This window comes from Equus caballus, chromosome 29, assembly GCF_041296265.1.
Source record: "Equus caballus isolate H_3958 breed thoroughbred chromosome 29, TB-T2T, whole genome shotgun sequence".
In the NCBI taxonomy this organism is placed as follows: Eukaryota; Metazoa; Chordata; class Mammalia; order Perissodactyla; family Equidae; genus Equus; species Equus caballus.
In genome coordinates, this window is record NC_091712.1 from 25,581,154 (window position 1) to 25,595,666 (window position 14,513).

Here is a 14,513-nt window from a genome sequence, read left to right on the forward strand (position 1 = left end):
GGTTCAATAAATAAGTAAATATAGCTGTTTAATGTCTTCTTGTGCAGGAGTCCATGCTCTACAATTACATACAAAGAATACCCATGACATGTAAATTCTTTAAGTTAGCCATTTTTCTGTAATTAAAATCAGTCCCCTGCTTGATGTCTATGGAGACAAGCTTTGGGCCCTTCAAGAAATTTTTTGTTAAGTATTAAAAGAGTTGCTTCTAGAGTAAAAACTTTTGCTCATGTTCCATCCATAAGTATTATAAGCTCCTCAATTATACACACTTTTTCTGTTTGGAATAATGTAAACTCTGTAGTTTAAATACAGTATTATGGAGCTAAATCTAGGCAATCCTGAGCCCTGATTGATTGAAGTAAGCATTCATTCATTCATTGAATATTTACAAGCTTCTGTTAAATGCCAGGTAGTGTCTGCAAAGATGGATGAGAAGTTTATATCCACAAGAAATCACAATTGCCTGTGTAGGTAAACTGGGGCTTATTCTCGACTCAAAATGAGACTTTGTGTTTATTTTTTCTACTTAACAGTTATAAATTATCCCCTCGTGATGAATGGCAGGGAAAAAAGGTTGAAAACAACTGGTCTTATTCAACCCTCTTTGAATACCTGAATCCTCCCTAGAATACACCTTTAAGAATAGCCACCTGGTTGCTTCTTGAGTATTACTTCCAAAGTCAGTCTATTTCATTTGCTGGTAATTTTAATTATTAGAAAACTCTACATTTATCTAAAATCAAAACTTCCATCTCTGGAACCGTATGTAGTAATTTACATCATTCTTTCCTGAAATGACCCTTAAGATATTCTATGATAGTTGTCAGGTTATCCCCAATCATCTCATTTCCAATCCCTTTGAAATATTGTTTCAAGCTGCTTGCCATTTGATTACTTTCTCTTAAATCTTCCAGTTTGTCAGTGCATCTTCAAGTGTGGTACACCAGACCACACACAAGGATGTTTGGAGCAATGTAGGGTTTTTTGAGTAAAGTAAAATTATTTGAGGTCATAGGTTTATTAAAGAAGTAATGCTTCCTGGAGTAGGCATATTGTAATTATAATTTGAAAGTACAAGTAAGATGTGAAGGAAAGAAAAAGCTTGAGGAACATTTAAGTAAATGCTTAGAAATGGAGGGAAAGGAAGATGGGATCTTTGCCTGAACAGACTAGGGACTGTATTAAAACTAGGAATTAGGTGGAGTAGGTTAAGGTGATTGGGTGCCTTGCCATTCTCTGGTAAGTGTGGTTTTGGATCTAATGGGTATTTCAAAGAAGAGTTTTTAGTGGAATTCTCTGCTATAGCAGAAGGAAGAAACATTAGCAGAGAAATGTTCAAATTTAGTAGGACCACTAAGAAGAGATTGCTATTACCCAGCAAGAGGTTTTTGCATTGAGGTGAAGAGGGTTAGGTAAGGAGAAGTCATGAAAGCAAGAAGACAGGGGATTCTGATGGAGGAGTTTTGGTGAAGTACAAAGCAGAAAAAGTGACCCTTACTTTGCGCTGGAGAATAAGGTCCTTGGCAAAATGATGAAGTAATAATAAAAATAGGTAACACTTATGTAAGGCCTAACTGTGTGTAAGATGCCATTCTGCTTCACATATAATCACACATCCAGTCTTCACAACAGCTCTGTGAGTTAGCTCTGCTTTTGTTATCCCCGTTTTATGGATGAGAAGATTCACCCACAGAGAAGTGAAGTATTTTGCTGAATGTCACATAGCTAGTCAGATGGCAAAGCTGAGATCTTAATCCAGGTAGCCTGGGTCCAAAATCTGCCCTCTTAATCACTAGGTCGTATCTCGCTGTACTACACTGTGATGTTTGATTGCACCTACCTTCTTTCACATCTTATAAACAGTTCACCTGTGCCCTTCTTTTCTTGCATGGGCCACCTTTCCTGCTCCCCTGAAGGGGCCTTCCTGACCTTTAAAAGAAAAGTATTTCCCTAGTATTAGAAACTACTCCCTGAATGGGCCGAGCCCGGGGTCGAGTGGTTAAGTTTGTGCGCTCTGCTTCGGCAGCCCAGGGTTTCACCAGTTTGGATCCTGGGCGCAGACATGGCACTGCTCATCTGGCTATGCTGAGGTGGCATCCTACATACCACAACTAGAAGGACCCACAACTAAAATATATACAACTATGTACTGGGGGGCTTTGGAGAGAAAAAGGAAAAATAAAATCTTAAAAATAAATAAATAAACAAAAAAAAACTACTCCCTGGAAAGAAGCTAGTAAGCTCATTCATTCATTCTCACCAAAGAATAAATGACTTAATATAATGGTTTAATATAAAATAATACTCTTCCAGGGTTGAGTTTTTTAGGAGTGCAGGGAATGTTAAGTAAGAGGCCATAAAACCTTAACCCAAAACCCTGTTGAAATTTAAAGTATATATGGACATGGGAGGGTGAGCAAGTTGGGTGTATGACCTTCTATGCTCTTCCAATTATACCGTATTTTAGCTGGCCCAGGGCTGTGGGAATCCTTCTAGTAGAAATGAAATAGGAACATAAAAGTGGGAATGGAAAGAGTGAGAGATACATCTTTATTAAACTGATTCAGTGATATTAGAAATACCCTATTATTTCCCTAATTCATTATCAGATGGGAGAATTCTGATATAACCCCAAGAGACATAGACCCCAGGAGAAAGCTTAGCTTGAACAGTCAGATGAAAAGAGTTAATCCCATTCTGGAGTTTAAGTGTTCATGCATTCACTTCTGAATTGAGGCAGAGCCAAGGATTGATTTTGTTCCTTTATTTCTATAGAAATAAAACCCTCTCAGATGGGTCCATGATTTATGTGCTCTAGGAGTCTTACAATCTGGGAATATTACCCTGATACCTTGATACCTCTCTTTTTCTTATCCCACATCAGTCACTTATCAAGCCCTTTCTTTCTTTACAAGGTTTTTCATATATTTCAATCTAGTTCAGTTAAGTGAACACTTATTGAGTACCTGCTTTATGCCAGATACTATGCTCTGGGCACAAAAGTACCCCTATCTCACGTTCCTCATTTTCTAGGAGAGAGTATAGCATGATGCAAGCCATCATAGAAATGTGTTTAAATACAGAAGCAGTATACAAGAGAGAATTACACTGCTGGGGAAGATCAGGAAGACTTGCAAAGGTGGTGATGCTTGAATAGGGTTTTCAAGGATGAATAGAAGTTCTTCAGCATAATGGCAGGAGAGAAAAATCTTCTAGCTAGAGGGCAAAGCATACACAAAGATGTGGAAGCATAGCACAGTGTGACCTGGCAGCTACAAGCAGTACTGCTATAGAATAGATGAAGTTTGAGTCCAGGGTGGTGTAAAATGATCTGTTTTTGCTTTTTCATTGTCCAGATCTTCATATGCCTAGAGCATCAACTTGTTTATTTCCATGTCTGTGGTTATTGACGTCCTAGTCTTTTCTCGGTACTCTGCTAAAGTCTTGCCTATGTGCCACTCCTTGAGACTCAAGCCACTGTATCTTGATGCCTTAGTATTTGTGTCCAGTATGTGTCCTCAATCCTCAACCTTGCATGGTAGAAACTGGCCTCTCAGTGTGGTGGAAGGAGAAGTGACAGCTTTCATCTACTTGGTCATATAGGTTTCATAATCAGATTTGCATATAATAATTTTGAAAATCCTTAGGCGTTAAGGGACTAGTATGAAAATCGTGTTAGTACTTTGTTAGTCACAATAATGTAATTTACTGTACCAAATAATTCAGTTCAGCAAGTGTGCTTTTCTGCTGTCTGTCCATGCACTAGCACAATGCTGAGGAAATACACAATGGAAGAAAACAAGGAAGAGGAAACCTCCCTTCCATATCTGAGAGAAAAGCTATTACTTAAATTTACACTCATCAATTTCTGGCTTTAATCAGCTCTCCAAGAGAGAAAAATCATAGAGACGTGTTTATTCAGTGTCTTCTGTTCACCATAAAATTTGAAAACATAAACACAAAGAAAGACTACTTGCTAAATGAATATGCTGCTTTAAAATGAAGTTATGTGGAAACTACCCTCAAAGCAAACTGACTTTTATGTTAATTTATTTATAACTTCTTTTTTAAGGATGCTGGGCAGTTTTATGCTAAATATAAAGAAACAAGATTGAAGGAAAAGGAAGATGCATTGACTAGAGCTGAACTTGAAACACTTCAAAGTGAGTTTTAAACATTGTCTTATTGTGTTAACAATATCACATGAAAGTAATTATTTAAATTTGGATTTCCTCTTAAATTCAACAGTAATTAACCATTGTCTTACTGTGTTAACAATATCAAATAAAAGTGAGTATTTAAATTTGGATTTTCTCTTAAATTCAGCAATAATTAAATTTTCTGTGCTTTCTTTGCCACCCTCTAAATAGCTACTTGTACTTAAGGTATTGGATGTGGAGAATACTGTATTTGTAATTACTGAACCACCCTCAGTTCAGTATCATCAATGCAGGGCTCCAATCAACATGGGGTCCTATAGTTCCTCGAGTCCAGGAGGCATCCAGAGTCTAGAAAGTGCTACAGTACCCCAGGGCTGTAATTGTCATCTGGGTTTAGTGCCAAATCTATCCAATTGATCACCCAACTGGCCGTATTGCAGTACTAAATGGGAAACCTGAAAATATCTATGAGTTTTGTTGTGAAGGTCTTCGTTTCATTTGCAATATTATTATACACTATGAAAAACCTTCACTAAATTATCAGTGTGTTGAAGCCTTGCATTGAACACTGAAGACAGTTCTTGCTGATTTCAGGAAAAGTTGGACCTACTGTTAAAGAAGGCATTTTCCCAGTTCCGGTCTTTTTACCTAATTTTCCTTATCTGCATCTTTCCCACACACATATGCTCTGTCCCTTTACGTTGTTTTGTTTTTATTCAGAGCCTTTAATTCTATTTAACATTACTTAATTTATTAATTTTGTTTACCGTCTGGTTCCCCCAGTAGAATGTAAGCTTCATGATAGTAGGGACTTCATATGTTTTGTTCACCGTCCATCCAAGTACCTTACAGAGTCCCTGGCACATAGTAGGTCCTTGATAAATACTTGTTGACTGAATTCATGGAGATAAAATCTGTATTCTTGTAAAAATTCCGCTGTGAGTATTTTTGGCTCAGACTTCATTCCCCTCCACCTACCTGGATTCCCAGAGAAGTATATGGTACTGATTTGGGCACAGGAGACAATAGAAAGATAATTGATACGCAGTCACTTCACGCCTACAATTGTATACACAAGCACCGCATGCGTAGTTTTACAAAACACCCTGTGTGCTTTTGAGGGTGTGCAGTAAAAGCTATTCCTGCTGCCCATGGAAGTAATTTAGCCAAATCACCCTGGAAAACAGCAGTGGTGGTATCAGTGTACCACACATCCAATATATAGAAAAATGGTAAGAGCTGTTTCCCTTCAGATTCTGAAATTCTAGCTTTCTGCCTTTACCCTGACACCAGACCATGGTCTGAGAAGAGAGAAGTATGTTCTCTCCAAACCCAGAGAGTACATTGCCACTACCTAAATGTGTAGCTTTGAGATTTTAGTTTCCTTATCTGTCAATAAACATGTTGGACTAGGTGATGCCAGTATTAGTTTTCTACTGCTGCTCTGACAAATGGCCACAAATTTAGTGGCTTAAACACAAATGTGTTATCTTACAGTTGTGTGGCTCAGAAGTCTGACATGGGTCTCACTGGGCTAAAGTCGAGGTGTATCAGGCAAGGCTGCATTCCTTTTCCAGCTTCTAGAGACCTCCCACCTTGCTCAGATCATGGCCCCTTCCTCCCTCCTCACAGCCGGCAGTGTTTCATCCCTCTGACTGTTCTTCTGTGGTCATGTCTCTGACCCACACTGGGAAAGGTTCTCTGCTTTTAAGGACCTGTGTGGTTAGATTGGGCCCATTTGGATAATTCAGGATAATCTCCCATCTCAAGGGACTCACCCCTAATCACATCTGCAAAGTTCCCTTTGCTGTGTAAGGTAAAATATGCCCACCAGATTCCAAGGAATACAACATGGTCATGTTTAGGGGGCCATTTTTTTGCCTACCGCAGTCCTTTGGGTGTTTGGGCAGCTTTAGAACAGGGACTGTTTCTTTTTCACCTTCATGTCTCCATCATTGAATACAGTATCCTGGCACCTAGTAAATGTTTAAGTGGATGAATGAATGAAGATATGATTTAATGTAATGCTGTGAATATTGAAGGTCATAAGAGTACCTACACTGTATAGAACATTGTTTCAAGGAGCACATAATTTGATTCAAAAAGTTTCAACAATTACAAATACAAAATAATACTCAAATCAACTATATAACTATTTAAAAGCAGACTTTTATTAAGAGGGAAAAGTTTAGGATAAGGGATTGCATAGTAAGGTTGGCTGATGTGTGTGTGAGGAGTAAGGGTGGGCAAAAGATTATTATATTAAACCTAAGACTGAAACGTAAACTGATGTTATAGCAATTGTTGAAATGGTTTTAATTAAATTGAATAAGTCAATGAATAAATGAAACTCTAAATGTAATTTTTATGTAATTGTTATTTTTAAGTAAAATCATTACATAAAAACTTTCTAAGCCTTTTAAGACTAGTCAAAAGGAGGGGGGAAAATTACATTTACAAGAAAAGAGAAAAATATCAAACTAACCCAAAACTTACCTGTAGAATCAGCATGAATACAATAATTTCATTGCTTTCATAGACATACCTTTTTTTCCTTGCAAAATAATTGGCATATAACATTATATTAGTTTCAGGTGCACAACAAAATGATTCAGTATATGTTGCTAAATGATCACCACAATAAGTCTAGTTAACATCCTTCACCACATATAGTTACAGATTTTTTTTCTTGTGATGAGAACTTTTAAGATTTACTCTCTCAGCAACTTTCAAATATGCAATACAGTATTATTAACTTTAGTCACCATGCTGTACATTACATCCCCAGGATTTATTTTATAACACACCACTTATTTTTATGTAGTTTTTTTAACAAACCACGTAATTGTTACAGTGTTGGCAAATATGGATTCTCTAATAATAATGGATTGTCTGCACACTACAACTTCGAAAATAAGCGTGAAACGTAAAGTATTTATCACAATACAAAAACTGCTTTTGAAGTTTGCGACTGTTTTCCAAAATTATTCAGAGATTTTTGTTCTTCCTAAGAGTTTGATTGCAATTCTCAGATTTAATGATATTCTCTTATTTTGTTATTATTTAATATAAAAGATTATGTAAAACAAATTTGAAAATATGTAAATGTCTGAAAACTCTCTGTGCACCAATAAAAATGTGAAATAGTCTTCTAAAAAGTTTGAAAATTCATCGCTAGCTTATCATTTCTTGAAACTCAAAATGGAAAAACTAAATACCAGAAAACATATTAAAAACAATACTCATGCTAGGCTCTGAGTAACAAGACCTCTGTCACTCATTTTGGTATCAATGGTATATTTGGAAAAGGTGATGGTATCAACTTTAAGAATGTTAAAGAACAGCCACATTACTATTAATAATGTCAGAAACTGTCATGTATTTTTTAATATAGTCTCTAATGGTTACATGCAAAGGATCTTTTAATTAATTTTGTTAACTTCATTACAATGTTCTGCATTGTATACTTTAGAATTAATACATAAAGGCCCCAAATCCCCCAGTGTGCATTTCATTTGCCCCATCCTTCTTAATTTTAAGAACCATCATTGGAATACTGAGTTCATAATAACATTTCCATCTGCTTAATTGAGTAAATGCATCTCATGCAGATTAGCAGTAGCTGTTTTATGCTGCCTGGGTCTCATGACCTAATTGCTAATCTGCCCTCAAGTCTGTCTGCTTTACTGCTGAGACTCTGCAGTGTCCTCTGAGGGCTACACCAGAGCTACACTGAGTAGGATGTGGTGGTCTTATTAAAGTGGCATTTCAGAGGGGGAAATTGGGAAAGGGTAATTTCTTAAAAATAAATATCATTCTTCTGGGAAGTCTTCATGCCAAAAAAATATGTATTTGGAAAATTTTGGCATTTTTTATTATAAATTTTTAATCAATTTTGTGTTTTAGATTTAAGTAAGTTGAATATTTATAAATAGACTTTTTCAGTGTTAATGATATTTTTATATATCCTCTAATTATATGAGTTTTATTCTAAGTCAATAGATGTGAATTCTAAGGACTATGATGAAATAGCCCATATCATGAATGGACAAAAATGCATTTGAGTTCTTTTATAAAGAAGTTGGTCGTCAAGGTTAAAATTTGAATAGACAAAAGACGGAGGAGAAAGGATAGAAGTAAAACTTGGTATTTCCTTTATCTTTTTCTCTTTACCTTACATGATTTAAGAACAAACACAAATCCAATAATCAAAACCCTACTGTCAAGCACTTCTTTTTTAATCTGTATAAATAATAGTTCCGAACATTGGTTATGCTTTTCCTCCTGTTTTGTGGTCCCCATTGCGTGCCCCAGTGATGGGCCTCAGTAGAGGTGCGAGGGAGCAGCGAGAAGGTTGGGGACAGAATACGCCTCTTCAGGGCGGAGGGTTGGAACACATTCACCTTCCCTAAGGTTTGCTAAAAACTCAGCTTCGCGAAGAAAGAAGATGCTAGTGCTGATTTGTAAGTTGATTCAGGGGTTGGTGGGGAAGAGGACAAAAGAAATAGGGCAGAGGCAGCCCCAATTTAGGTTAGAACAGTTTTCCTGTGGTAATGTATGGTGCTCGTGGATGGGAGAATACTGTCTGAGATAACTCATGCTAAGGCCTATAACCAGTCAGTACCCCCAGTACATTTGGAAACATGATCAAATAGAAACTCTACCTTAGCTTGTGAACCGTATTATATAATAAAACCTGACAGGAGCCCTAGTCCCAAGAGTTTAGTGTAGGCAAAGAATTTCTTAAAAATAGTGTTATTTCCTAAGTACTTTAATAACAATAGAATGTGAATATTTTAAATCATACAGCTTAAATAGTAATTTACAATTCCCTCAATATTTTAAGTTGTAATGCTGTGTATGCTTAAATATAATACAATCTTAGTTTTCCCATTGAAATGAAGCAAAAAGGGGCCGGGCCCGTGGCCAAGTGGTTAAGTTTGCGCACTCCGCGGCAGCAGCCCAGGGTTTCGCTGGTTCAGATCCTGGGTGCGGACATGGCACCACTCGTCAGGCCACGTTGAGGTGGTGTCCCACATGCCACAACTAGAAGGACCTGCAACTAACATATGCAATTATGTACCAGGGGGAATTTGGGGAGATAAAGCAGAAAAGAAAAAAAAAAAAGATTGGCCACAATTGTTAGCTCAGGTGCCAATCTTTAAAAAAAAAAAAAAATGAAGCAAAAAGTTTTTATCCAATTGAATTTATAAACATTTATAGCTATAGATTAACTCATCAAATTTCAACTGAAATTTTACTAATTAATTTGGAAATTAGTACCTATTTAATATTATACTTTACGTAAAATAATGTATCAGTTTATAAGCTCCATGCATGCAGATATTTTTATCTTTATTACTATAACCCCAGATCCTAGAACAATGCTAGGTACTTGCTAGGTACTCAGTAAATATTTGTCAAATGAATTAGTGAGTTTAAAAATACTAGGGGCTGGTGTGGTGGCACTGCAGTTAAGTGTGCGCGTTCCGCTTCAGTGGCCTGGGGTTCGCCAGTTGGGATCCCAGGTGTGGACATGGCACCTCTTGTCAAGCCATGCTGTGGCAGTCATCCCACATATAAAGTAGAGGAAGATGGTCACAGATGTTAGCTCAAGGTCAGTCTTCCTCAGCAAAAAGAGGAAGATGGGCAGCAGATGTTAGCTCAGGGCTAATCTTCCTCAAAAAAAAAAAAAACCATATTGCTCTTTTCTACTTAATACTTCTTAAAGCAATTTATTAAAACTCTTCAAGAACATTTTTGACAAGAGGCTCTTTCTCATCAATAAAACTGCTTTTTGAGTGATCAACACAGTTTATTTAACAGAGTATTATATCATCTTTGTTTCCATATATAATAGGATACGGTCCTTTTGAATCCATGTATGATGCTGTCACTGGAAATTTTATCCTAAGCCACAAGTGGCTATTTATCTAATATTAGGATTTATTTTTCATGATTGATACAATAAAACCACTATATTGCTTTTTTCCACCAATATTTTTTATTGTGGCAAAATACACATAAGATTTACCATCTTAACCATTTTCAAGTGTGGAGTTTAGTGGTATTAAATATAGTCATAATGTTGTGTGAGCACCACCCCCATCCATCTCCCACAGCTCCTTTCATCTTGCAAAACTGAACTCTGTACCGTTAAACAATGACTCCCCATTCTCACCTCCTCCCATGCTATGAACGTAGGTGTACAAATGTCTCTTTGAGTCCCTGGTTGCAGTTGTTTGAGCATATCCCTGGAAGTGGAATTGCTGGATCATATGGTAATTCTTTTTTAATTTTTTGGGGAACCACCATACTGTTTTCCATATTGCTGTACCATTCTAAACTCCCACCAACAGTGCACAGGGTTCCAGTTTCTCCACATCCTTGTCAACACTTGTTATTTTCTTTCTTTTTTTTAATTGTAGCCATCCTAATGAGTGTTTCTTTGGAGAAATGTCTATTTGAGTCCTGTACCCAATTTTGAATCAAAGTGCTTGGTTTTTTGTCGTTGAGTTTTATGAGTTCTCTATATATTTTGGATATTTTCCCTTATCAGATAAATGATTTGCAAATATTTTCTCCCATTCTCTGCATTGGCTTTTTACTCTGTTAATATTGTCTTTTGATGCACAAAAGCTTTTAATTCTCAGAAGTCTAGTTTGTTTGTTTTTCTTTTGTTGCCTTTGGTGCCATATCAAAGAAATTATTGCCAAATCCAAAGTCTTGAAGCTTTTGCCCTATATTTTCTTCAAAGACTTTTGTAGTTTTAAGTCTTACAGTTAGGTCTTTTGGTTATTTTGAAGTATTGGGTAAGGGTCCAGCTTCATTATTTTGCGTGTGGTATCTAGTTTTCCCAGCACCATTTGTTAAATTTTGCCTTTTTATTTAACTTTTTACTTTGAAATGATTATAGATTCATAGAAAGTGCTGAGATAGTGTAGAGCATTCCCATGTACCCTCTTCTCAGTTTCCTCCATTGGTTCTATCTTCTGTAATATAGTATAATATCAAAACCAGGAAACTGACAGTGATGTGAAGTGTGTGTGTAGTCTTCTGCCATTTTATCACGTGTATATTCATGTAACCTCCACCTGAATCAACCACTACCTCTTTATGGTCATTCCCATCTCCTTCTCCCATCCTTCCAATATCCCTAATATCTGGCAATTACTCATCTATTTTGCATCCCTCTAACTTTGTCGTTTTGACTATATGATTTAGAGAATGTGATTTTGAGAATCATACAGTATGTGACCTTTTAAGATTAGCTTTTTTCGCTCATCATAATGCCCTTGAGATCCATCCAAGTTGTTCCATGTATCAATAGTTCATTCCTTTTTATTAATGAATAGTATTCCATGGTATGGATATACCACAGTTTGTTTAACCATTCACCTATTGTAGGTTGTTTTGGTTGTTGACAATTTTTAACTGTTACAAATAAGGCTGCTATGAACATTCATATGTAAGTTTTTGTGTGAACCTAGTTTTCATTTATCTGGGATAAATGCCCAGGAGTACAATTGTTGGGTCATGTGATAAGTTTATGTTTAGAGCTTTAATAAACTGCCACATTATCTTCCAGAGTGCCTGTACCGTTTTATATTCATACAGCAACGTATTAGAGATTTAGTCTCTCTGCATCCTCACCAGAATTTGACATTCTCACTGTTTTTTATTTTAGCTGTTCCGATAGATGTGTAAAAATATCTCTTCATGGTCTTAATTTGCATTTCCCTACTGGACAATGTTGTCGAAGCATCTTTTCATGTGCTTATTTGCCATCCATATATCCTCCTCAGTAAAATCTTTCTTCATGCCTTTGGCCTATTTTCTAATTGGATTTTTTTTTTTACTGTTGAATTTTAAGAGTTCTTTATACATATGTTCTAGATATGATTCCTTTTTCAGATATGTGGTTTACAAATATTTTCTCCCAATTTGTAGTTTATGTTTTCCTCCTCTTAATAGTCTTTCACAGAGCAAAAGTTTTTAATTGTGGTGAAGTCCAGTTTATTGTTGTTGTTTTTTATGGATTGTGCTTTTGATGTTATATCAACTCTTCACCAGATCCTAGGTTCTAAAGATTTCTCCCATGTTTTCTTATAAAAATTTTATAATTTTATGTTTTACGTTTAAATGTATGATGCATTTTGAGTTAATTTTTTTATAAGATGTGAGGTTTAGGTTAAAGTTCTTTTTTTTGCTTATGGATATCCAATTTTTCCAGCACTGTTTTTTTTAAAAACTATTCTTCCTTTATTGAATTCTTTTTACACTTTTGTCAAAAATCACTTGGCCTTACTCGTGTAGGGACTATTTCTAAGGTCTCTACTCTGTTCCATTGGTCTACAGTTCTTCCCATACCAATGTGGAAGTCTTGATTATTGCAGCGATACAAGAAGTCTTAAAATCGAGTAGAATGATTCTTCCTACTTTCTTTTTCAAAATGTTTTACCTATTCTAGTTCCCTTGTCTTTCCATATAAATTTTAGAATAATCTAGTGTATATCTACAAAAAATCTTGCTGGAATTTTGTTAGGAATTGTATTAAATTTGTATATCAATTTGGGGAGAATTGATATATTTACTATGTCAAGTATATCTCTTCATTTATTTATATCTTCATTGATTTCCTTCCTTAGTGTTTTGTAGTTTTTAGCATGCAAATCATGTATGTGTCTTGTTAGATTTACATGTAAGTGTTTCTTTTTTTAAATGTAGAGTGATTGTAAATGATATTGGTTTTTAATTTCGGTTTCCGAATGTTCACTGCAAGTAGAGAAATTCAGTTGATTTTTGTATGTAGATCTTCTACCCTGCAACCTTGTTGAATTTACTATTAGTTCCAGGAATTTTTATGTAGATCCCTTGAATTTTCTGTGTAGACAATCATGTCAGATGACAATAGGGATAGATTTGTTTTTTCCTTTCCAATTTATACATATTTTATTTCCTTTTCATGCCTTAATTTGCTAGCAGAACTTCTAGAACTATGTTGAACAAGAGTGGGGAGAGAGGGCTTCCTTCCTTTGTTCCAGACCTTAGGGTGAAAGCATTTAGTGTTTTACCATTAAGTATGATGTTAGCTGTAGGTTTTTTGTAGATGCTCCATATGAAGTTGGGGAAGTTTTCCTTTATTCATAGTTCTCTGAGTTTTTTATCATGATGGGGTGTTGAATTTTGTTAAATTTTTTTGCATCAATCAATATGATCATGTGCTCTTTCTTCTTTGGTCTATTAATATGCTGAATTACACTGATTAGATTTTGAATATTGAACCAGACTTGCATCCCTGCAGTAAATACCACGTGGTCATGGTGTATAATTCTTTTTACATATTGCTGAATTCAATTTGCTAATATTTTGTTAAGGGTTTTTGCATCCATTTTCATGAGAGATTCATGAGAGTCTATAGTTTTCTGTTTTTGTACTGTCTTTATATGATTTCAGTATCAAGGTAATACTAACATCATATAATGGATTGGGAAGTGTTCTCTCTTCTACTTTCTGAAGAGAACTGTGTAGAATTGATGTTAATTCTTTAAAAATTTGGTAGAATTCTCTGGTGAAACCATCTAAGCCTGCATATTTCTTTTTGGGAATCTTTAAATTACAAACTAAATTTCCTTTATAGTTACAGGGCTATTCAAATATCTGCTTAGTGTGTCTAACTCATGGGTGAGTTAGAGTACGGTCGTCCCTGCGTATCTGCAGGCGATTGGTTCCAGCACCCCCCTTGGATACCAAAATCTGCTGATACTCCAGTCCCTTAGTTGTCCACTATATACCAAAATGCAGAACCTGTGGATACAGAGGGCCAACTGTAGTTTATATTTTTCAAGTAATTGGTCAGTTTCATCTAAGTTTTCAAGTTTATGTGTGTAGAGTTTTTCATAATGATTTCTTACTATCCTTTTGATGTCTGCATGTCCTGTTAGTAATTTCTCCTGTTTCAGTGCTATCATTGGTAACTTTTTGTTTTCTCACTGTTTTCTTTGTCAGTTTCACCAGATGTTTGTCAGTTTTATTGATGTGTTCAAAAAACTAGTTCCTTGTTTCATTGATTTTCTCTATTGCTTTAGTTTTCAGTTTCATTGATTTCTGTTCTTATTTTTATTATTTCTTCCTTCTGCTTGCTTTGGGCTTCTTTTGATCTTTTTTTTTTTAGCTTCTTGTTGTGGAAGCTTAGATTATTGACTTGAGGCTTTTCATCTTTTCTGATGTAAGCTCTTAGTGCTATAAATTTTACTCAGCACTATTTTGGCATGCCCCACATATTTTGATATATTTTATTTTCATTTGATTCAGTTCATTTTTTTCTTCAGATTTCTTCTTTGATACATG

General features: G+C 35.6%; 1 protein-coding gene across 1 annotated transcript in view; it reads left to right on the forward strand.

The window, feature by feature from the left end:
- DNAJC1 (DnaJ heat shock protein family (Hsp40) member C1) overlaps positions 1 to 14,513 on the forward strand; it is a 188,694-nt gene that overhangs the window by 81,832 nt on the left and 92,349 nt on the right. The window contains exon 7 of the mRNA XM_023632108.2: positions 4,076 to 4,166. Coding sequence (XP_023487876.1) covers positions 4,076 to 4,166 — 91 coding nt within the window. The remainder of the gene's footprint in view (positions 1 to 4,075; positions 4,167 to 14,513) is intronic.